The sequence below is a fragment of the Lithobates pipiens genome, unplaced genomic scaffold, assembly GCF_037356315.1.
Source record: "Lithobates pipiens isolate NorthernLeopardFrog02 unplaced genomic scaffold, aLitPip1_a1.2 Scaffold_8, whole genome shotgun sequence".
NCBI lineage: Eukaryota > Metazoa > Chordata > Amphibia > Anura > Ranidae > Lithobates > Lithobates pipiens.
In genome coordinates, this window is record NW_027507903.1 from 555,967,616 (window position 1) to 555,993,892 (window position 26,277).

Genomic DNA, 26,277 nt, shown 5'->3' on the forward strand with positions numbered 1-26,277 from the left:
CACCCGCAGACCCCGACGACCAACGGCCAGGGTTGTCGGAGAAGAAGCGCTTGCCCTCATCAGCATTGGGACAAGGTGCTTTGGGGTGGGGGGGCTGCAGGGCACCCCCCTTTCCCCAAAGCACCCACCCCCCCATGTTGAGGGCATGCGGCCTGGTACGGTTCAGGAGGGGGGGTGCTCGCTCGTCCTCACCCCATTTCCTGACCGGCTGGGCTGTGTGCTCAGATTAGTGTCTGGTATAGACTTTGGGGGGACCCCCACGACGTTTTTCGGCGTTTATTGGCCTAAACTGGGGAAGAAATTCATTTTTTTAAGATTTTTGGGGGGGATATTTATTATAGCTAAAAGTAAAACATATTGCTTTTTTTTTTTCAAAATGGTCACTCTTTTTTCGTTTATAGTGCAAAAAATGAAAACTGCAGAGGTGATCAAATATCACCAAAAGAAAGCTCTATTTGTGGGAAAAAAAAGGACTTGTTTGGGTAAAATGTCACATGACAACGCAATTGTTAGTTAAAGCGATGCAGTATCATATCACAAAAAAATGGCCTGTTCGTTAAGGGGGTAAATCCTTTGCTGCCGGTTTCCCTTACCACAAATGATGATGGCAGCACCAGAGAGCTGATAGAAACACTGGCTGGGGTGCCAACATCACCGGATTCCAAGACAGATAAGTGTCATAATATTAAAAAGTCAGCAGCTGCAGTATTTTTTTTGGGGGGGGGGGGGAGAACTCCGCTTTAACTACAGTGGGAAGGTATAGAATAAAAACACATTAATGCAGCTCTGTAATCATTACACATGTGGGCCACTGGTTGGGCATCCCTGCTGTAAGTATTAGCTAACTACAGTAGAGAAAAAGCAGGTCTCCTGCTCTGCCAGCGACGGCTATAGTTTGAGCCAGGGGATGTGTACATATCAAGCTTGGTTGGACAGAAATAAAACTCATTTGGCAGATAAAAAAGCTCCCTTAGTTGTATTTCATCTTTGTATTTTGATATTTACCCGGAGTTCTGCTTTCATGAAAAGCTTGGAAGAAAACATAGATCTAGGGATGGAGTGGTTGAAATGCTGATGGGATAAAAGTTTTCCATGGATACAAAACTGTTTTCCCATACAAAGCTTTCCTTAAGCCCCATACACACTATCAGATTTTCTGCTGATTTTTTCCTTCAGATTTACCAAAACCATATAATATGAGGTCAAACCTTAAGAGTTTCAATTTGTATGCAATCAGGCAGGCCCTTGCGCTACATGGTTTTGGTGAATCTGAAGACAAAAATCAGCAGAAAATCTGATAGTGTGTTTGGGGCTTTAGAAATGAAATCAGGGCACGTTCTGGACATTTGAAGCATCAGCACAACGATCTTTGCCTGTACGTGTCGTAATATGATGGCTTGTGTTGTAAAGCCGGTTTTGTGAGTGAATTCAGTTTATGCTTTAACCTGCAATAGTGCAAACACCTGGGATGGAATGTGCAAGAAGAAACATGCGGTCTAGAAGCAGTTAATCATGTCAGTTGTTTGACAGCATAAGCGCAGCCACTATATGAAACCGGGGCTATTAATGTAATGAAACCCATAATGACTGTTCTATACCGGCGCCCCTCTGCTATATATATATATATATATATATATATATATATATATATATATATATATATATATATATATATATATATATATATATATATTGCATACATATGCACAGGCTATCAGAGGCCTCAAGGTACAATGTATGCATGCTTCAAGCTACATTGTAGGTAGGATCGTGTAAGTAGAAATAATTTCTTGGCTTCTCCCTGTCTAGTGCAGCCAAGATGTAAATTCATGGTGACTCTGCTTCACTGTCATTGAGACTATCCAATGATGTGCTGTGATACAAAAGTAGATTGCCAAATGTTTCTGAGATAAAGGAAATGAATACCTGGGCTAGTAATGTCAGACAGCTGGCAAAATGTATCCAAAGTCCAAACATTTTCTGCTTCATTTGTTTGATATAGACACAACAGGAGATCAGAGGAAATCTTTTCTAACACAGTTGTCACTGGAACAGGTGTCCCAATTAGAGCTTTTCTCCTCTACTCCTATTCTGTTGACAGTTTAAAATGTTGTTTTTTCCTTCTCTAGTCCTGATGAAAATGGGCATATAGAGAGAACGAATCTCCCTAGCAGGGACACAGAGAGCAATAAAACCTTGGCAAGGTTTCTAGCCCCTCACCACCCAAACATCTCTCAAACAAATGCCATTGTTAAGTCAGTGTGGTAAAATACTTTTCCCTATACACTACACACTATACATGCTATTCCCTAATAGGCATATGTCAGACACAAGGCCCGTGGGCCCAATCTGGCCCACCAGGCCTTGCCATGTGGAACTCCATTCCGCCACCTCCAACTCTCACCCTCTGCTCACGCTTTTCGCTGTCACTTTTAAACACTGAAGCCTTCTGTGTTTACAAAGGAACAGCTTTCCTCTCAGCGATTCCCAGATCTAATAGATCCCTGCTCGCACTCACGGTGGGGCACGGCAGGGACAGATCTTCAGAATCTGGAAGAGAGAACAATCTCCCCGTAAGGCGAGGCAGAGGCAGGGAAATAATATGTGGGTAGTAGAGCCACCTACACAGGGAGGTACTAGAGCCATGCCAGGTAGGAGAGAGGGATGCAAGGAAGCTTTGGGGGGGGGGGGGGGCTGGGGTTGCAGTTTCACACTATGCATAGCACTGCACTCTATATGTAACACCCTCCTGAACCATGCACTCTCTACAAAGCACAACTCCAAACTCTTCACTCTGTACATAACACACTCCTGAACCCTGCACTCTGTGCCTAGCGCACCCCTGAGTACTGCACACTGTAGGTAGTGTAATCCTGAACCCTGCACTCTGTGCGTAGCGAACCTCAGATACAACCGACTTTGATGGCAACCATACTGCTTATGTGCCCCGTGATGAAATTGAGTTTGACACCCCTGCTCTAATACAATAGAAAAATAGAAACTATTATGGTAAATGTGGGTAATGTATACTATTGGTTAAGAGATGTGAAAAGGAGGGGATAGGTATGGCGCTGCTCTTATTAAGAGGTGACCTACAACCTCTGAATACTTGAGGGGTGTGTGTCACGGGTGCATTTAGTACTAAAAGTGCAGAAAATAAATATTTGTATATTCACAAAAATCCACAAAAAATCCTACTATGTAAACTTCCTAACCACTTATATATAATGCATATTGTTATGTTCAAACAAAAATAAACACAATCCCGTGCAAAACCAACAAATCAAAGTGACATTTCTGTGCAAAAAAATCCAACATATATGACTGGTGTATATTGTTGCTGTGAAACTGGGCTCAAAGATATGCATATAAGCCCTGGTGCTCCTTCAAATTGTTCTGTGCTTCTTGGAAAACAGTGCCCCATAAGAAACGCACTCACCGCTATTATTCACCCCACAAGGAGGTATTTTCACCTTCACAGTAGATGAGCTCACAAGAGATGAGCTTGTGCATATTATTTGGATATACCGTATTTATTGGCGTATAACACGCACCTTCACTTTAAGAGGGAAGTTTCAGGAATTTTTTTAAAATTTTAAATAAAGAACTATGAAGCAAAATAATGGTCAGTGCCCTTCAATGCAGCCTAATCAGTGCCCATTTGCAGCCTCACAAGTGCCCATCTGCAGACCCACCATTGCCATGAATGTAGCCTCACCATTGCCAGGAATGCAGAGCCCACCATTGCCAGGAATGCAGAGCCCACCATAGCCAGGAATGCAGAGCCCACCATAGCCAGGAATGCACTCACCATAGCCAGGAATGCACTCACCATAGCTAGGAATGCACAACCATAGCCAGGAATGCACAACCATAGCCAGGAATGCCCCTATCATTGCCAGGAATGCACAACCATAGCCAGGAATGCCCCTATCATTGCCAGGAATGCCTCATCATTTCCAGGAATGCCCTCACCATTGCCAGGAATGGCTCACCATTGTCAGGAATGCAGCACCATTGCCAGGAATGCACTGAGGAGCGCCAAAGATTACCTACAGGAGAATCTCCTGTTTACACGGCGGCCTCTTTAATAGAAAGTCCCACCTCCTTTGATGGACAGAACAGTCGTCCAATGGCAGCACCGGAGACTTCCTATTACAGAGGCCGCCCGTAAACAGGAATTTCTCCTGTGTGTGTATGGCGCTCGGTCCTGCCTCCTCCCTGTCCCTTCCAAGGCATATACATTTTTTGTGGCCCCGGCGCTGGGAGATCGTCGGGGGCCGCAAAAGATAAATAACCAGGCGGGCCGTTCAAAACCGGAACGCGGCCCGCGACTGGCCCGCGGCCCGGACTTTGGACATGCCTGCTCTGGGTGAATGTTCTATAAAAAGTTTAGTTTATTCAAAGTACATTTAAAACTTGTTATATACTGTATACACTGCACCTTTTATGGAGTATTTATCCAAGGTCTCTTGGCATTCCTTTTGCTAATTGGATGTCTCTGTTTCTTTACTGCCCTACACCTTCTTTTGCCTATGACATTGGAACCAGGCTCTGACCAATCCCTGCAACTGACCACTAGTCCTCCCATGCACACACCAACAAAACAACAACAGGGCTCAAGCCCTAAAGAAGGTGTGTTCCATATCCCTTCACAAATGTTGGCTGTATACTGCTACCCTTACCAATAAATGCTTCAAACATCTATTACAGGCAGGGGGAATTGAAGGATGAACTGTGCAGATATGTAAAGTGGAAACCCTCCTATTGTTTTCAGCCAAGGAAGCAATCATCTTGGCTTCTGTTTAATTTTCAACTGCCATGATGACACCAGCCATTGGATGAAAACAGAACCAATGTGACAGTTATATTTCCGGCACCCGCCAGGAATGTAACGTCTTTGAAACGGTTAAATCAATGGATTTACTTCCGCTTTAAGTGCTAACAGGTATCAATTCAGTCTAAGGATACAGATTTTATGATGCATAATCCCACTCCAGTCTATTAACTTGATACTTAGACATATACTAGCATTTGTATAAACTGCTGTCCTGGTAGGCAATAAATTAAGTTCATAAAGTTTCCTTACCTAGGCAGAATTTTTCTTTGCATCAAAAATAACAAGTGAGGTCAAGGGTCATAATTGCTTAAAGTGGTTGTAAGGGAACTTTTTTTTTTTTTTTTTAATAACAAACATCTCTATACTTACCTGCTCTATGCAATGAAATTGCACTGAGTGGCCCCAATCATCCTTGTCTTCCGGCGCTGCTGGCTCCTCCTCTCTGCGCAGTGCCCCCACTGGAAGCCGCTAACCATGGAGGCACTCTTGCGTGGTCGCTCCGGAGCTTCTGCGTCCATTGATACAGACAGCGGGATTCAGCCCCGCCCCTGCTCCCTGGTAACTGGCTTTGACTGACAGCACTGGGAGCCAATATCTCCTGGTGCCCAAGCAAAGCCAGTGAGACATGGAAGTGAGGGGAAAGAAGAGCTACAGATGCAGCTCTCGATCGAATGAGGGCTCAGGTAAGTATTGGGGGGGAGGGGCCAAATCAGTGCCTAAACATGTTTTACCTTGATGCAAGGAATGTAGTTACCATTTGCCAACCACCCGCCGCAGATGTATACATATTGAAAAATACATATTGGCCTAAACTCATGAATAAATTATTATTTTTTATATATTTTTTTTTTGGATGCGTATTATAACAGAAAGTAAAAAAATATATATATTTTTTTTCAAAATTGGCGATCTTTTATAGTGCAAAAAATAAAAACTGCAGAGGTGATAAAATACCAGCAAAAGAAAGCTCTATTTGTTGGAAAAAAAGGACATCAATTTTGTTTGGGTACAACGTCGTATGACCATGCAATTGTCAGTTAATATAACGTAGTGCTGTATCACAAAAAATGGCCTGGTCATTAAGGGGGTAAATTATTTCTGGGGCTGAAGTGGTTGAAGTGTTTGCTAATGCATTTATATAAGACTATGACAGCCCCCTTATTAGAGGCTGGCATAGCACACTGTGTAAGTTGTTTGGTAAAACAAGTGTTCTAAATAACGATTTTCAGCTGTCTTCAGGCCGGTCACGTGACTCACGGCCACTGTACAGCTCCGATGGATGGATACTGTAGGAGGGGCTGTGATCTCCCTTTCACATCAGCTGGGGAGATCACATGGCCGCTCAGCCTCTCCTGCAGTAACCCTGGAAACCGGCCGAGAGTCACGTGACCAGCCTAAAGAGATCGCTCAATCGTTATTTACAATAATGGATGCAGTGTGCTATGGCAAGATATAATAAAGCGGCTGGCAGTGAGCATTTACAAATTTAGAATTTTGCTAATAGTTGGTGGGGGCAGAGACAGAGACACACTGACATTAACTGACAAGCAGGAAGGAGGAGGTGAGGGGGGAGAGAGGAGAGCAGAGAGCAGGGCAGCGTATGACGGAGGGATACACTTTGACCACGGTGGTCATGGCTCAGCAGCCATGATTTTCGTGGTCAGTACAGAGAGGGGGATACAGGAAGTGGCAGGATCAAGTGAGGATTTTTTACAGTTTAGAGGTGGGCAGATTACACAGCACAAGCACTGTGTTTTGTAATCTGCTTTAACCACTTCAGCCCCGGAAGGATTTACCCCCTTCCTGACCAGAGCACTTTTTGTGATTCGGCACTGTGTTACTTTAACTGACAATTGCGCGGTTGTGCAACATTGCACCCAAACAAAATTGACACAATTTTTTCCCCACAAATGGAGCTTTCTTTTGGTGGTATTTGATCACCTCTGTGGTTTATATTTTTTGCGCTATAAACAAAAAAAGAGCAACAATTTTGAAAAAAAAAGCAATATTTTTTACTTTTTGCTATAATAAATACCCTACAAAAATATATAAAAAAATATTTTTTTCCTCAGTTTAGGCCGATATGTATTCTTCTACATATTTTTGGTTAAAAAAAATCGCAATAAGCGTATATTAATCGGTTTACGCAAAAGTTATAGCGTCTACAAAATAGGGGATAGGTTTATGGTATTGTTATTATAATTTTTTTTTTATTAGTAATGGCGGCGATCTGCAATTTTTATTGTGACTGCGATATTATGGTGAACACAACGGACACTTTTGATACTATTTTGGGACCATTGTCATTTATACAGTGATCAGTGCCTTAAAAATGCACTGATTACTGTGTAAATCAGTGGTCGTCAAACCTGTCCTCAGGGCCCACTAACAGGCCAGGTTTTATATATTACCTTGGGGAGATGCAGACTAGAATACTGCAATCACTGAGCAGCAAATTATATCACCTGTGATGTATTTCAGTTATCTTGCAAACCTGGCCTGTTAGTGGGCCCTGAGGACAGGGTTGATGACCACTGGTGTAAATGACACTGGCAGGGAAGGGGGTTAAACACTAGGGGGCGATCAAGGGGTTAAGTGTGTCCTAGGGAGTGATTCTAATTGTGGGGGGTGGGCTACTACTCACATGACAGTGATCACTGCTCCCGATGAGAGGGAGCAATAGCATGTCACTAGGCAGAATGGGGAAATACCTTGTTTACATAGGCATCTTCCCGTTCTTCTGCTCCAGTCATAGGGCATGCGGCAGGTGCACGCTCCTACAAGGCTGCATCTTAAAGGGGACGTACCTGTAAGCCCATTTGCCGAGCTATGCAGACATATATGGTTGTGCGCTGGTGGGCAAGGGGTTAAAGCGGGGTTCCACCCTAAAGTGGAACTTCCGCTGATTGGAACCCTCCCCCCCTCCGGTGTCACAATTGGCACCTTACAGGGGGGAGGGGGGTGGAGATACCTGTCAAAGACAGGTATTTTACACCCACTTCCGGGCATGTAATTTCCTGTCCTGCCGCGCTGTCTGCTGGGACACACACGGGACCCAGTGACAGCGCGGACAATTCCTATTGCGCTGTGCGACTCGCGCATGCGCAGTAGGGAACCGGGAAGTGAAGCCGATTCGCTTCACTTCCTGATTCCCTCACCTAGAATCGATCAGCCTCGGCTGCCGGCATCGCTGGAACCCGGGACAGGTGAGTGTCCATTTATTAAAAGTCAGCAGCTGTAGTATTTATAGCTGCTGGCTTTTAATATTTTTTTTTAGGTGGAATCCCTCTTTAAGGGACAATCTATTTATTTTTTTGGGTTGACAAATGCTTTAAGTTAAAAAAATGTTTAGGCTTTAGAGCCACTTTAAGGTAATTATGAAGTTGACACCCAACAGAGCCTAGCTCCCCAACAGTATCCCGAAGCCACTCCAGAGAAGCAATGCAGTGTTACAAACATGTCATACTCAACACCCTTTATCTGGGCAGCACAGTGACTTAGTGGTTAGCCCTCCTGACTTGAAGTACTACAGTACTTGATTTGAATACAAACCAGGACCATACCCCCATGGAGTATTCATGTTCTCTCTTTCCCTACATGGGTCTCCTTCTCACACTCCAAAGACATACTCCTGGCTAAATTGGCCCTATGTATGCATGCGGGATAGGGACCTTAGATTGTAAGCTCCTAGAGGGCAGGGGCCGATGTGAGTGTCCAATATAAAAAGGTGCCATGCAAATTAACACTATATAGATACCTGTAATAATTAAATAAAATCCATGTCTGCGGGAGCACAGTGTATTAAATGTCTGAGTCACAAGGCCTGGCAATTTCACAGATGAATCTAAACGAGGACAACATGACAGAACACATGTATTTCTGTAATGTCTGGCATTGCCAATGCTCTGTCCGTGGTACTGAAAGCAATACAATAATTGTCTTCAGTTGGCAATGATTGACTCCAAAGTCTATAGTTTATATAAAAGGCATTTCTCTTTGCCGGATATGCTTTATCTACAATACAGTAAGTAGATTTCTGTTTCCCTTTTTAGAATATTCATTAGTCTGATGCAAGTTATGACATTTTATTTTAACTTTTTATTTATTTTTTGCTAAAATGTCTATTATCCGTGTTAACTCTTTCTATACAACAAATTGGTTTGTGCTTTTGATTGGCGCTGGTATTTTATATAAGGCAGTGTACAGCAGTCAGACTCCATGCTTCCATTTCCCCATAAGATGTTATTTAACAACATGGCGCATCAAGCGGACGGGGCACAGTGTCTGATATTATCATGTTTTCACGCATGCACGCAGGTTACTGATGTCGATAACGCCATTTTGTTTATGGCGAGTATTATTTTAATGTTTGCTGATTTTGCACACACACCTTTTTTTGAAAGCATATACACTAATGCCGCGTACACACGAACAGACTTTCTGGCAAACTAGGTCCGACAGTCTTGCTGACGGACTTTCGGTGGAATTGCGACAGACTTTCCGAACGAACGGATTTGGCCACATACGAACGGACTAAGTCCGGTCGAAAGTCGGTTAGTTTGAACGTGGTGACGTAAACGGGAGAAAAAAAAATATCCAGTAGCCAATAGCTGCCCTTGCGTCGTATTTGGTCCTTCGGACCAGCACACAGACGAACGTTTTTCCCGATTTTAGTCCGTCGGAATTGAGTCTGTTGGATAGATTTGAAACATGTTCTATTTCTAGGTCCGCCGGAATTTTTTCCCGAAAAACGAATGGATTAGCTCACACACGATCAGATTGTCTGACGGACTAATTCCGTCGGAGCTAGTTTGCCGGAAAGTCCGGTCATGTGAACGCAGCATAAGATTAAATAGCAGTAAGATTTAAACAGTATCACTCTATGTGCAGGGTGCTTCCTTTTTATTTATATGGTCCGTGCGGGAAGAGATGTCACAGTTTGAGTGGCTGAATACCTGCAGTCCCACAGTCCTGTGATTTCGCATATATGCCCTGGAAACCATCCATGTGGCTCCTGTGAGTTGTCTATGAGATTCTGGGAAGGCACCTGAGCGGGTTTGGAGCAGGAAGGAACATGAAAAGGGTGGTATAACAGCAAGCGTTTTTTGACCTTTGATGATATCAGGGTCATATTGCAGGGTAAGGAGTTTGGCTATATTTTCTGATGTTGGATGGATTGGTTTGCTCGCATGCTGACACAAGAAAATTTAGATCTTTTGTTTTCACAAGCACTTTTGTGGACTTTTTATCATTTTATTTTTTTGAAGATAAAAAAAATTTTGGGGACTTTATTTCAAATATAAATTACCTGTGGTGTATTGTAGATTTAAAGGGACATTACCTATGTTTGTGAACACTGAGGATAGCGCTTTAAATGTATGGTGTTAGAATATTATTTATATCTGTATGTGGGTAATTATGTTGGCAGCTTTCTGTTTACATTAATGTAGAGTTGTGATATATAACACATTTTCACACATTTCGGGTAGGTATTTGTGTTTATTAGCGTGGAGTTTTTGGTTTTTATGATAAATGTCTTCAGTTAGTAATAATTGACTTCAAAGACCAGTTTATATAGGCATTTCTCTTTGCCAGATATGCTTCATCTACCGTATAGTAAGCAGATTTCTGTTTAAAGGACCTTTCCCTTTTTAGAATATTCATCAGTGTGATGCAAGTTATGACATTTTATTTTTTACTTTTTATGTATTTATACATTTTTTGTTAAAATGTCTATTATCCGAGAAAACTCTTTCTATACAACTAATTTGCTTGATGCGCAGATGAGAGTCTGCCGTAGAACTCCCATTTTAGGACAAGCCTTCTCCGAGTCATACCACATGATAACTTACATATTAATCACTTGCTTACTGGACACTTAAACCCCCTTCCAGCCCAGGCCAATTTTCAGCTTTCAGCGCTCTCACACTTTGAATGACAATTGCGCGGTCATGCAACACTGTACCCAAATGAAATTTTTATAATTTTTTTTCACACAAATAGAGCTTTCTTTTTGCCACTTTTAGTCTCTTCTTTTACAAACTGGCTCTGTTTTTATTTTTCAAATGTAGTGTTAAGGTCGATTCAACTCCAAAAAACTAAATATTATAGATAGACTGAATGTAGCATTGAGCAAAGGGGACATTTTTTAAATATTTGGCATTGGGGTTGATTTACTAAAACTGGAAAGTCTGATACAGCTGTGTACAGGCATACCCCACTTTTAAGTGCACAATGGGGTTTATTTACTAAAGCTGAAAAGTGCAAAATCAGGCTCTTCTGCATAGAAACCAATGAGCTTCTAACCCCAGCTTGTTCAATTAAGCTTTGGTAATAAAACATGGAAGCTCATTGGTTTTTATGCAGAAGTGAGCCTGATATTGCACTTTTCAGCATTAGTAAATAAACCCTATTGTGTACTTAAAAGTGGGGTATGCCTGTATGGTAGCCAATCAGCTTCTAACTTCAGCTTGTTCATATAAAGTTTTGACAAAAAATCTGGGGCCTGGTTGGTTTCCATACAGACTTTACAAATCAACCCCATTGTCTCAGGATTGAATTTGTATGTATTTGCACCAATAGAGTACAGATATGCAATGTAATTCGCCTGCCAATTATAGCTGTACAATGAGTACTCACCAAATTCACCAAGGGTCCACCAGAATTTCCATACTGTTTAAAAGAAAATAATACAAATTACCATAGATGAAAGATCAACTACAAATTGAACAAAAAAAACGATCACATAAAAAATTCATTATTTAATGAAGAATGTTCATTCCCTGTGGTGATATAAAGTTCTACATATGTCTACATAAGTTCTACATATGCCATCACCACCATCAGTGCACCTCACTTTGGCGAATGCCATGTTCTACAATTGTACCTTTACTGCCCTCACTGGTATATAATGTGGTATGTAGTGTGCTGGTACAGATACAGTGCCTTGAAAAAGTATTCATACCCCTTAAAATGTTCTGCATTTTGTCATGTTACAACCAATAATGGAAATGTATTTTATTGGGATTTTATGTGATAGACCAACACAAAGTGGCACATAATTGTGAAGTGGAAGGAAAATGATAAATGGCTTTCAAAATAGTTTACAAATAAACATGTGAAAAGTGTGGGGTGCATTTGTATTCAGCCCCCCTGAGTCAATACTTTGTATAACCACCTTTCACTGCAATGACAGTTGCAAGTCTTTTTGGGGATGCCTCAGCTTTGCACATCTAGAGAGTGACATTTTTGCCCATTCTTCTTTGCAAAATAGCTCAATCTCTGTCAGATTGGATGGAGAGCGTCTGTGAACAGCAATTTTCAGGTCTTGCCACAGATTCTCAATTGGATTTAGGTCTGGACTTTGACTGGACCATTCTGACACATGAATATGCATTGATCTAAAGAATTCTATTGTAGCTCTGCCTGTATGTTTAGGGTCGTTGTCCTGCTGGAAGGTGAACCTCCACCCCAGTCTCAAGTATTTTGCAGACTCTAATAGTTTTTCTTCTGAAGCCCCGTACACACTATCCGTTTTTCTGCTGAGTTTTTCCTTCAGATTTACCAAGACCATATAATATGAGGTCAAACCTTAGGAGTTTCAATTTGTATGCAATCAGGCAGGCCCTTGCACTACACAGGGGCGGATCCAGAGTCTAGTCTCGGGAGGGGCACTGCCAGAAAATAACGTGTACCTGTACGCGATTTGTGCAATAGCCAGCAAAGGCACATGCGCTGATTGGCCAGAGGGGGAGCCAATCAGCGGGAAGTGATGTCCTCCAGCCACCTGCAATCGCTCCCCACAGAGATGGAACAGCGGTCTGCTAATGTAAACAAGGCAGATCGCCGCTCTGTCAGAGATGAACAGAGTGATCTTGTGTTCCTGCTAACCAGGAACACGGATCACTCTGTTCAACTAGTGAGTCCATCCCCACACAGTTAGCAAGCACCGTTAGGGACACCGTTAACTCTTTGATCACCCCTGATGTTAACACTTCCCAGCCAGTGTCATTAGTACAAGTGACAGTGCATATTTTTAGCACTGATCACTGTATTCGTGTCACTGATCCCCAAAAAGTGTATGATCTGTCCGCCACAATGTTGTAGTCCTGCTAAAAAAAAAAATCACTGATCGCCGCCATTACTAGGAAAAAAGAAATAAAAATGGCATAAATCTATCCCCTATTTTGTAGATGCGCTAACTTTTGTTTAAAACAATCAATATACATTTATTGGGATTTTTTACCAAAAATATGAAGCAGAATACATATTGGCCTAAATTGAGGAAGACTTTTTTTTATAGCAAAAAGTTAAAAATATTGCTTTCTTTTTCAAAATTGTCGCTATGTTTATATTGCAAAATATAAAATTTTACCAGAAGAAAGTGCTATTAGTAGAAAAAAATGGACATCAATTTTACTTGGTTACAGCATTGCACGACCGCGCAATTGTCAGTCAGTTACAGTAACACAAAGCAGTATCGCAAAAAATGGCTTGTTCATGGGGGGGTAAAACTTTCCGGAGCTGAAGGGGTTTAGATTGAACAAGACTAAAAGGGCAGTATTTGTTTTCCATAAATAATGACAGTATGCAACACAAGATTTTGAAATTTTACACATTCACATTCATTCATTCTTTTACTCACTTTTATATAATAATTTTGGTGCTCTGGTGGGGGGGATTGGCTCCCATGCAGAAGCAATGCAGATGAGTGGGATCCGTTAATTGCACTGTCTGCAGGTGCAGTCAGCAGCATCAGATGACAGTGACATACAGTCACTGCTTCTTCCTGTGTTCCCGCCGTGCTGTGGAGAAGATGGAGGGAGGAGATGGATGGAGCCAACACTCCCACTCAGGGGCGGAGAACGAAGAAGGCTCCGCTATGAATGCTGGGGTTCTCCTCCTCCTCAGCAGTGGCTCCAGCCTCCGACGTGACTGACGTCACTGGTTGCTACACGCCAGGCGGCACAGGCGTTAGCAACCAGTGCAAGGAACACTAGCCAGCGGCGCAGCTCCACACACCTCCTCCCTCCATCTTATCTTCTTGTGACCACAGAGTCTCTCTCTCTCAGCGCCGCCGATCGGCTGATTATACTGATGTGAGAGAGAGAGAAACTCGGTGGGGACTGCAATCAATGATATTTTCGGAGGGGGCAATTGTCCCGTTGCCCCCCCTGGATCCACCCCTGGCACTACATGGGTTTGGTAAATCTGAAGGAAAAACTCAGCAGAAAAACTGAAAATTTGTATGGGGCTTTAGACTGCCCTCTATTTGTCTCCATCCATCCTCCCATCAACTCTGACTAGCTCACCTGTCCCTGCTGAAGAAAAGCATCCCTACAAGATAATGCTGCCAACACCATGTTTCACAGTGGGCATGGTGTGTTTAGGGTGATGTGCAGTGTTATTTTTCCACCACATATAGTGCTTTGCATTAAGGCTTGGTAGATTTGCAGTTGTGCCATACTCTTTCAGTTTTTGGATAATGGATTGAACAGTGCTCCATGAGATGCTCAAAGCTTGGGATATATTTTTATAACCTAACCCTGCTTTAGACTTCTCCACAACTTTATCCCTGACCTGTCTGGTGTGTTCCTTGGCCTTCATCATGCTGTTTGTTCACTAAGGTTCTCTAACACACCCCTGAGGGCTTCACAGAACAGATGTATTTATATTGAAATTACATTGCACACAGATAGACTCTATTTACTAATTAGGTGACTTCTTTAGGCAATTGGTTCCACTAGATTTTAGTTAGAGGTATCAGAGTAGGGAGCTGAATACAAATGCACGCCACAATTTTCAGATACTTATTTGTAAAAAAAAAATTAAAACCATTTATAATTTTCCTTCCACTTCACAATTATGTGCCACTTTGTGTTGGTCTATCACATAAAATCCCAATAAAACTAATTTATGTTTTTGGTTGTAACATGACAAAATGTGGAACATTTCAAGGGGTATGAATACTTTTTCAAGTCAAAAATGCATTAATTTGTTTATAACAGCTAAATCAAATTAGACTCTGCAATAGAAGTCTGTTTATAATTGGTGATAAATCAAGAAGGGAGAAAGGAAGTGACACAGGTTTCAGAAAGCAGACCCTTCAACACCATGCACATACACTATATTGTCAAGTATTGGGACTTTATAACTGCCTTTACACGCACATGAACTTTAATGGCCCCCCATTCTATGTAAGTAGGGTTCAGTATTGAGTTGGTCCACCCTTTGCAGCTATAACAGCTTCAATTCTTCTGGGAAGACTGTTCACAAGTTTTAAGAGTGTGTCTATTGGAATGTTGGACCATTTTTCCAGAAGTGCATTCGTGAGGTCAGGCACTGCTGTTGGTCGAGAAGGCCTGGCTCATAGTCTCCGCTCTAATTCCTCCGAAAGGTGTTCTATCGGGTTGAGATCAGGACTCTGTGCAGGCCAGTCAAGTTCCTCCACCCCAAACTTGCTCATCCAAGTCTTTATGGACCTTGCTTTGTTCACTGGTGTGCAGTCATATTGGAACAGGAAAGGGCCACCCCCAAACTATTCCCAAAAAATTGGGATGAGAGTGTCCAAAATGTCTTGGTATGCTGATGCCTTAGGAGTTCCCTTGTTCAATGATTATTTGTAATATATGTTATGAGCATTATATTTTATGTGTAAGTCTTTTTGATTACAACAATAATATTGTTGACTGATACAAATGTTTTTTCAAGATTATGGTATGCCCAATATAATTATGATAATACATGTTAACATTTGTCACACAATATATATGTATAATCATTTGCATTCATCATGGCATTCTAGCATGACGTTGGCGGGGGTCCACCCTGGTCCAGGGGTATATATCAGCCTGAGCCGGCAGACCCCTTCACATGTTCCTATCACCAGGAAGGGTCTCCATTCACAATTCTCCTCACGCACCACACACCTCAGGTAACAGGGGGGTCTATACATGACTGTGTTTATACACATGGTTTGGTTTGGTTGATTTTTGAGCACTCCTAATTGGAGTGTATCACAACATCGTATTTTTGTTTAGCACTAATTTGGTTTTTGGGTGCACTCATACTCATCATTTTTTCATACTTATGGTAGTCCCCTTGCGGAAACACATAGATGGTTCACATATCACACATATACATATATACATCCTGTTTATTTATTCACTCACTCATTATAATTTTTTTCACACATTTTTTGCAGAATGCCATACACGATCAGTGCCCACACTATACCAAAGGACTGTGTTGTGGCAACCTGGCCTGCCCTCTGGCTGTTCCCTTTGGCTTTTTCGGGGGTTTCCCGTCTCAACTCCGGGGCAGACATTTTATCTGAGGCCCTCCAATTTCCCGTGTACAAGCTGGGCTGAGCTTGGGTGCTTGTTTGTAAGTAACTGATACGTTGCCATTTATTGAGATTTTTTCCCCTAGTGGACATTACATACTAATAGTCTATTATCTTCCCATTTTTTGTAGTACAATCTTGCATCAAACTCCTGATGAGTGGCTGAAAGCCATGAAAGGCGTAGAGTTAAAAACCAAAGGTGCTAAGACTAGCCTGGTTCTAAATATGCATTTCATTATGTATTGTCTGTATATTCAATGTATGAGTAACTTATGAAATTATTTTAATAATTATACCTATATGATGATCTGTATTACTTGTTTTGCATTATACAGTGGTGTGAAAAAGTGTTTGCCCCCTTCCTCATTTCCTGTTCCTTTGCATATTTGTCACACTTAAGTGTTTCGGAACATCAAACCAATTTAAACAATAGTCAAGGACAACACAAGTAAACACAAAATGCAATTTGTAAATGAAGGTGTTTATTATTAAAGGTGAAAAAAAATCCAAACCATCATGGCCCTGTGTGAAAAAGTGATTGCCCCCCTTGTTAAAACATACTATAACTGTGGTTGTCCACACCTGAGTTCAATTTCTCTAGCCACACCCAGGCCTGATTATTGCCACACCTGTTCACAATCAAGGCATCACTTAAATAGGAGCTGCTTGACACAGTAAGGTCCAGCAGAAGATCCTTAAAAGCTACACATCATGCCGAGACCCAAAGAAATTCAGGAACAATTGAGAAAGAAAGTAATTGAGATCTATCAGTCTGGAAAGGGTTATAAAGCCATTTCCAAAGCTTTGGGAATCCAGCGAACCACAGTGAGAGCCATTATCCACAAATGGCGAAGACATGGAACAGTGGTGAACCTTCCCAGGAGTGGCCGGCCGCCCAAAATTACCCCAAGAGCGCAGCGACGACTCATCCAAGAGGTCACAAAAGACCCCACAACAACGTCCAAGGAACTGCAGGCCTCACTTGCCTCAGTTAAGGTCAGCGTTCATGCCTCCACCATCAGGAAAAGACTGGGCAAAAATGGCCTGCATGGCAGAGTTCCAAGAAGAAAACCACTGCTGAGCAAAAAGAACATCAAAGCTCGTCTCAATTTCTCCACAACACATCTTGATGATCCCCAAGACTTTTGGGACAACATTCTGTGGACCGATGAGACAAAAGTGGAACTCTTTGGAAGGTGTGTGTCCAAGTATATCTGGCGTAGAAGGGACACTGCATTTCATAAAAAGAACATTATACCAACAGTAAAATATGGTGGTGGTAGTGTGATGGTCTGGGGCTGTTTTGCTGCTTCAGGACCTGGAAGACTTGCCGTGATAAAAGGAACTATGAATTCTGCTGTCTACCAAGAGATCCTGAAGGAGAATGTCCGACCATCTGTTCGTGTACTCAAGCTGAAACGAACTTGGGTTCTGCAGCAGGACAATGATCCTAAACACACCAGCAAGTCCACCACCGAATGGCTGAAGAAAAACAAAATGAAGACTTTGGAGTGGCCTAGCCAAAGTCCTGACCTGAATCCTATTGAGATGTTGTGGTATGACCTTAAAAAGGCCGTTCATGCTCGAAAACCCTCTAATGTAACTGAATTAGGACAATTCTGCAAAGATGAGAGGGCCAAAATTCCTCCAGGATGCTGTAAAAGCCTCATTGCACGTTATCGCAAACGCTTGGTTGCAGTTGTTGCTGCTAAGGGTGGCCCAACCAGTTATTAGGTTTAGGGGGCAATCACTTTTTCACACAGGGCCATGATGGTTTGGATTTTTTTTCACCTTTAATAATAAACACCTTCATTTACAAATTGCATTTTGTGTTTACTTGTGTTGTCCTTGACTATTGTTTAAATTGGTTTGATGTTCCGAAACACTTAAGTGTGACAAACATGCAAAGGAACAGGAAATGAGGAAGGGGGCAAACACTTTTTCACACCACTGTATATCTTAATCATGTTGATTGATTATTTGTAATATATGTTATGAGTATTATATTTTATGTGTAAGTCTTTTTGTCTACAACTATATTATTGTTGACTGATACAAATGAGTTTTCAAGATTATAGTATGCCTAATATAATTGTAATAATAAATTTAAAAAAATGTAATATATGTATCATCATTTGCAATGACACGCCTTATCTAAAGTCCCATTACCCTTTCCTGTTTTCTGTATTAATACATTAGGGATGGAGGCCTGTCATTACTGGTTGTGTCAGGTCACATTTTTTCTTATTAGGAGTTCCCTTCACTGGAACTAAAGGGCCAAGCCCAAACCCTGAAAAACAACCCCACACCCTTTTTCCCCCTCCACCAAATGATTTGGACCAGTGCACAAAGCAAGGTCCATAAAGACATGGATGAGCAAGTTTGGGGTGGAGGAATTTGACTGTCCTGACTTCAACCTGATAGAACACCTTTGGGATGAAATAGAGTGGAGACTACAAGCCAGGCCTTCTCGTCCAATATAGCCTCATACACACGGTCGGACTTTGTACAAACTTTTCCGTGGACTTTTGTACAAAGGGCGTGGTCCACAAGTTTTCATTGCATACACACGGTCGGACTTTTTGACAACAAACACGAACGTAATGACGTTACAACGTACTGACGCCGCTTCAAAAGAGGACGTTCAATGACTCCAGCGCCACCTTTGGTGAACTTCTGTATTGTAGTCTGATCTTTTGCATTGGTTCTGAGCATGCGTGTTTGTACCTTGTACAAAAGTCCGATGCTTTTGCGTACACACGGTCGGACTTTGCTCCATCGGACTTTTGTTGGCAGAAAGTTTGTCCATTCGCACAGCCAACAAAAGTCCGATGAAAACAGAAAAAGTTTGTCCGATGGAGCGTACACACAGTCGGATGTTGCTCCAAAACAGCTAATTTGCATGTTTGTTGTCAAAAAGTCCGACCGTGTGTACGGGCCTTATCAGTGCCTGATCTCACAAATACGCTTCTGGAAGAATGGCCAAACATTCCCTTAAGCCCCATACACACGATCGGACTTTGTACAAACTTTCCCGTGGACTTTTGTACAAAGGGCGTGGTCCACAAGTTTGTATTGCATACACACGGTCGGACTTTTTGACAACAAACACGAACGTAATGACGTCACAACGTACTGACGCCGCTTCAAAAGAGGATGTTCAATGACTCCAGCGCCACCTTTGGTCAACTTCTGTATTGTAGTTCGATCGTTTGCATTGGTGCTGAGCATGCGTGTTTGTACCTTGTACAAAAGTCCGATGCTTTTGCATACACACGGTCGGACTTTGCTCCATCGGACTTTTGTTGCCAGAAAGTTTGTCCGTTCGCACAGCCAACAAAAGTCCAATGAAAACGGAAAAAGTTTGTCCGATGGAGCGTACACACAGTCGGATGTTGCTCCAAAACAGCTAATTTGCATGTTTGTTGTCAAAAAGTCCGACCGTGTGTACGGGCCTATAGACACACTCCTAAACCTTGTGGACAGTCTTCCCAGAAGAGTTGAAGCTGTTATATCTGCAAAGGGTGGGCCAACTGAATGTTGAACCCTAAGACTGGGATGGCATTAAAGTTCATGTGCAAGTAAAGACAGGCACCCCAACACTTTTAAAAACAGAGTACATATGGAAGATTAAGGTAAACCAAGTGGACTTTTTGGGGGAAAGTATTAGTTCACATATTATATCAATTTATTTCCTGAAAGTAATTTTCAAACTACAAACAATTTTATTTATTATTTTTAATTAGACATTTGTTACCATTTTCTATTTTTCTCAAGAAAAATGTCATCTATAATGCGAGAGATACTTGTGGCTTACATTAATAATAGCATCTGTCTGGATGTACTCCATATCAGAATCTTTCAAGCCCAGTTCCTTCCCTCCTCGATGGGTGGTACTTATAATCCCGGTAGTCACTGTGTTTTGTAGAGAGAAAGGGCTTCCTAAAGCAACCACAAATTCTCCAGGTCTCAGGTCCGATGATCTACCTAACATGAGGACTGGGAGAGGTGACTGTAAGAAAAGATTTATTAATGTCATATTATTAAGCAAGAATGGCTGTGTAAACTCTACACATATGTACTGTATATAATGAGAGTGAGCTTTGTCCGTGAGATGCACACTTCACACTTTGTTATTCTCACCAAAATTTCAAACTTCTCCTTCCAACTGACAGAGTTCTTACTTTTCTTTTGTCAGGAGTCAGGACTTACAACTTTTACATGTTCTGGCATTAGTACTCTGGGGACAGTGCTTCAACTCCCCATCTCTACACTAATGCTTGGAGTTTCTATTCACTCTTGGGGAAGGGTCCTCTATCTTTGTGAAGACTAGATGCAATCACCTTTAGCAGTTTTGTTACTTCATTCTTCCCAGGCAGCTGACCTAGACCCACATCTCTTTCTTACTTCCTTTTCCTCTCACTTAGTCCCCCCTTCGCTCTTTCTCACAGATTCTTTTATGATAACCCAATGACAGGAGGCTCAAACACAGACACTGCATGGAACACAACCTCAAACTGTTCTTATCAGCTGTTCATTAATTCATAGAGGAGCAATGTCAGATTACAGAACGGCACAGGGAGGACTGTGTACTTCATGATATTTTTAAGTGCCCAGGAAGGCCAATTGGTAGAAAAGTAAGGTCACTTGTCTATGCACTTCTGGAAAACTGATTGGCTGCTGTATGCAACAAAAACTTCCAAGACACTTCCACCAATCAAATACAGAACTAAGTGTTGAGAACAATTTAGAAACACCCTGTTTTTGCAGAACCAAGAGAATAAAAACCATTTTAGTACCATATTGTAGCTATAATAAATCAGTGGTTGAAATGTCTGACTACACTCCATTATTACTACGATCTTTTGAATGTGTAACTTTTCACAATGTGTAACTTTTAGTAACAGTATTCCCCAGCAGGACAAAACATTACTTAATTCATCATATTCAATTTTCCCTTTATGTACATAAGAAGTTGATAGTTGGTACAGGGGCTAACGTCTCATGGTATAGTAAGAATCGGGTGCCCTATAGTGCCATTTTTCCTGTCAAATCAGGACTGTTCAGACAAGGAAGAGTAGACAAATGGGGTTGGTCAAAGGTCTGAGATGTTGAAAGTATTGTGGTCAGTGTAGAGCATTATCTTTTCTCTTCATGACAAGACAGCAATGCAGGCCCCCTCTCTAAGAAAGTGACCCAGTGTGGCTTTATTTAAACCTTGGGGAGCATCAGATACAGTTAGGACCATATATATTTGGACACAGGCATAGTTTTAATTTTTCAGGTATTATTTACCAAAAAACACATTTAAGTTATATATAATTATATGATGGATATGGGCAGAAAGTGCACACTCTCAGGTTTAATTTGAGGGTATGTACATCCAAATCGGAGGAAGGGTTTAGGAATTACAGCTCTTACTATTAGCCAATAGCCAATTGAATCCAAAGCTGTTTCATGGCTAGGTGTGGGCTACTTCTTTATGTTTTCTTCATCAATTAAGCAGGTAAAAGGTCTGGAGTTGATTCAAAGTGTGGTATTTGCAATTGGAATCTATTGCCGTGAACCTACATCATGCATTCAAAGGAGCTGTCCATGCAAGTGAAAAAGGCCATTGTAAGGCTTCAAAAGGAAACAAAGCCATCAGCGAGATAGCAGCAACATTAGGAATGGCCAAATCAACAGTTTGGCACATTCTGAGGAAAGAAGAACGCACTGGTGAGCTCAGCAACATAAAAAGGCCTGGACATCCACGGAAGACAACAGTGATGGATGATCACAGGATCCTCTCTATGGTAAAAAAAAAAAACATTCACAACATCCAGACCAGTAAAGGATGCTCTCCATTCATAAGCCTGAAGAATAGAAAAGCGAGATTAGACTGCCAAAAAAATCTAAAAAAGCCAGACCAGTTTTGGAAAAGCATTCTTTGGGGAGATGAAAATAAGATTAATCTGTACCAGAAAGACGGGAAGAAAGAAGTGTGAAGAAGGCTTTGATTCATAACACACAACGTTATTTTTAAAACATGGTGGAGGCAGTGTGATAGCATGGGCATGCATGGCTTTCAGTGGCACTGGGTCATTGGTGTTTATTGATGGTGTGGCAGAAGACAGAAGCAGCTGGATGAATTCTGCAGTGTTTTGAGATATATTGTCAGCCCAGATTCAGCCAAATGCAGCAAAGTTGATTGGACAGCGCTTCACTGTACAGATGAGCAATGATCCAAAACACACTACAAAAGCAACCCAGGATTTTTTGAAGGAAAAGAAGTGTAATATTCTGCAATGGCCAAGTCAATTGCCTGATCTCATCCTTTTCACTTACTGAAGGCAAAACTAAAGGCAGAAACAAAGAACAACTGAAGACAGCTGCAGTTAGAGCCTGGCAAAGCATCACAAAGGAGGAGACTCAGTCTTTTGTAATGTCCATGGGTTCCAGACTTCAGGCAGTCATTGCAAGTAAAGGATTCTCAACAAAAAATTAACATTTGTGTATAAAAATGGTTGCAGTTCCTAAAATTTGTACTTGATATTTATGTACAACCACTTGACATAAAGCTTAAAAGTCTGCACTTCAAATTAATTTGGATTTTTTCAATTTAATTTTATTCTGGTGGCATACAGAGCCAAAAGTCTGAAAATTGTGCTTGTGTCCAAATATATATGAATCGAACTGTATATGGCATTTTTGAAATTTGGAGCTTGGTGTTACATAGTGGAAAAGTATTAGTCATTGGTTCAGACTCAGTCAAACCTGAGCCTTAACACTCATTCTATTTACAGCATATGTGTAGAAAATGGGACCACACTTTTGGAATTCGTCATATTCAACTACTGGAGGGAGCCGGGAGTCCTGTTGTTTCAGTGAAAGGTACATTTTCAGGCTCTCGTGTATGTTTTAGCTGGACTGGTAAAACAATTCAGTTTATCATAGGCACAGCAAATTTTGGATGATATAAATATGAAGCCTCTCATTGTTGAGAAAAAAAATCCTAGCTGTCATAATGCTGTAGGGACTTCTATGATTTCTAAGTAACTGACCCAGAGAAAATTCAGAACTCATGATCTGCTGCATATTCTGGGCCAGTTACGCAAACTATTAAAGCACTTGAATTGGCTTGGAGGCCAGGATGCTAGCCTTTATAGAAATAGAGGTGAACAATGGCAGCTTCCACCTTTCTCTCAAAAGAGCTTTTTTTTTAAGTCTGCAGGGCAGCCATACAAAGTGGTATTAGCTTATGTAACGCACATCAGGGTCAATCTTGATGAGAGCGATGTCTAGCTTCTGGTCCACATCCTTCACTTTGGCATCATAATGAGCTCCATCCTTCACTTCCACTTTAATCCGTTGCTTATTAGTAAGGACATGAGCGTTGGTCACTATAAGTCCATCTTCGGATACAATAAATCCCGAGCCGCTAGACACAGCCATCTCTTGACCAGTGAATGGAGACCTGACACAGAAAACAATTTTACCTGTTACTTGTCATACAATTCTTTTAGAATGCTCCTATGAGCTGCTTAATACCTCTTTCATACATGTATTTATGGGTTGTTTATGAATTTATGGTAGGAGACTCAGCGGGGTTAGTGCAACAGCTGTGGGAAGCCCCATGCAAAGCAATTATGAGATCGCCCACAGCTGTTCCCATGCAATCGGACATGCAGCAATGGATGATTTGATCTGAAGTTGCTGTCTGCAGAAGCCCTGCTGAGTGTCAAGCAGAAATTCATAGTTGGCCTCTAAATGCAATTGTGAATAAGGCAAATACTCAAGGCATATAGAAATTGGAGGAATTTAGTTCGCTAGACAAAATGGACGAGAAAATGTACACTCATGGACTTAAGTGCAAAGGTCTCACAGTAGTTTCCCTATGAAACATCATAAAACTGTTGGCAGCAGGACAGAAAATGAGGGGAAATCCTTTTAACAGAGCTCCAATTAGCAGCAAAAACCCAACATGAGTTTCAGTCCTTCCCAAGCTCTATGCAAAACTAGAAAAAAAAGGGTTTTGTGTTGATAGTTTTAATAGACACTTTAAATGCCATACTTGACAGCATCTACCAAAAATTGGAAAGTCACTTTTGGGTGGACTGATCCTTCAAATGAGCATGCTCACATGTTCATATTGATATGAAATCTAGAGGTACAGCTCCTGAAAAGAAAAGATATCCTGAAATACATTATATTTCCAAAAATATTGGGACGCCTGCCTTTACACACACATGAACTTTAATGGTATCCCAGTCTTACTCAGTAGGGTTCAATATTGAGTTGGAACACCCTTTGCAGTTATAACAGCTTCAACTCTTCTGGGAAAGGTGTCCACAAGGTTTAGGATTGTGTCTATGGGAATGTTTGACTATTCTTCCAGAAGCGCATTTGTGAGGTCAGCCACTGATGCGGACTAGAAGGCCTGGCTCGAAGTCTCCGCTCTAATTCATCCCAAAGGTGTTCTATCAGGTTGAGTTCAGGACTCTGTACAGATCAGTCAAGTTCCTCCACCCCAAACTCGCTCATCCATTTGGACCTTGCTTTGTGCACTGGTTCAAATCATTTGGTGGAGGGAGGATTATGGAGTCAGTTGTTTTTCAGGGGTTGGGCTTGGTCCCTTAGTTCCAGTGAAGGGAACTCTTAAGGCGTCAGCATACAAGGACATTTTGGGCAATTTCATGCTCCCAACTTTGTGAGAAAAGTTTGGGGATGGCCCCTGCCTGTTCCAACATGACTGCGCAGCAGTGCACAAACAAGGTCCATAAAGACATGGGTGAGCGAGTTTGGGGTGGAGGAACTTGATTGGCCTGCACAAAGCCCTGACTTCAACTGATAGAACACCTTTGGGATGAATTACAGTGGAGACTGCAAGCCAAGCCTAATCGTCCACATCTATAAAGTACAAAGCAAGAGAGAGCGCACACCAGCCCTAGTGCATTAACGTTTATTTAATCTAATAAGAAAGTAAAAAGCCAAGTATCACACTCACAGGTTGCCGATTTGTTATAGCATTGAAATCAGAAGCCTCCACGGCTGCCTCATCCCCCGATTTCCTAGTCCTTGTAGCGGCTTGCAGCGGGGATAATCAGGCTTTCAATTCGCCTGCTCACGGAAACAGTCTGATGCATAGCCTAGGAGTCAGCACACACGCCGAGAGATCCGCCCCCTGGCCGCGAGTGACGCCATTCACAGCCGGCTGGTCCGAGCATGTGAAATGCGGAGAGAGGGATTGTGTACTCAAAGCAAGCAGGCGAATTGAAAGCATGAGGCAGCCGTGGAGGCTTCTGATTTCAATGCTATAACAAATCGGCAACCTGTGAGTGTGATACTTGGCTTTTTACTTTCTTATTAGATTAAATAAACGTTAATGCACTAGGGCTGGTGTGCGCTCTCTTTTGCTTTGTACTTTATAGAATTGTCTGCCACCCAGTGGACTTCAGAAAGAGCAGCCTGACCTCACAAATGTGCTTCTGGAAAAATAATCAAACATTCCCATAGACACACACCTAAACCTTGTGGACAACCTTCCCAGAAGAGTTGAAGCTCAACTCAAACTCAAACTCAATATTGAACCCTACGGACTAAGGGACTGGGATGCCATTAAAGTTCATGTGTGTTTCAAGGCAAGTGTCCCAATACTTTTGACAATATAGCGTATATAACCCTGAAAATATCACTTGGCTAGGTGACAAGCAAAGTGATCCAAGTGAATTGCTTAATTCGGGAACAAAGCAGGTTCCTATCATCAAAATATTAGAATATTACCTTCTGAAGAGTTCCAGGTGGACGACAGCCGGCGCGATCTTCTGCACCACATCGGCTATGAAATTAAACTTGTATCTCAGGCTGTCGGGGTAGTGGGAACCTTTAAAGAAATTTGAAGAGCTGTTAATTTTCTGCATACACCTAGTGATGGCAGATTTCACAGACCAAGTTCCATAGTGTCATCCCGTGCTCAGTCAGTTTTGTTTGTACAGTGACTAAAGTTTCATATATATATATATATATATATATATATATATATATATATATATATATATATATATATATATATATACTCTGGGCGTTGGCCTACACATCATACTGTATATCATTC

The 26,277-nt window shown here is 41.7% G+C and overlaps 1 protein-coding gene across 1 annotated transcript in view; it reads right to left on the minus strand.

The window, feature by feature from the left end:
- LOC143960930 (serine protease HTRA1-like) overlaps positions 1-26,277 on the minus strand; it is a 102,393-nt gene that overhangs the window by 24,196 nt on the left and 51,920 nt on the right. Inside the window, exons 2-5 of the mRNA XM_077469961.1 lie at positions 25,947-26,046; positions 23,436-23,640; positions 20,002-20,196; positions 11,480-11,512 (exon numbers count right to left, since the gene is read on the minus strand). Of these exons, the coding sequence (XP_077326087.1) occupies positions 11,480-11,512; positions 20,002-20,196; positions 23,436-23,640; positions 25,947-26,046 (533 nt within the window). The remainder of the gene's footprint in view (positions 1-11,479; positions 11,513-20,001; positions 20,197-23,435; positions 23,641-25,946; positions 26,047-26,277) is intronic.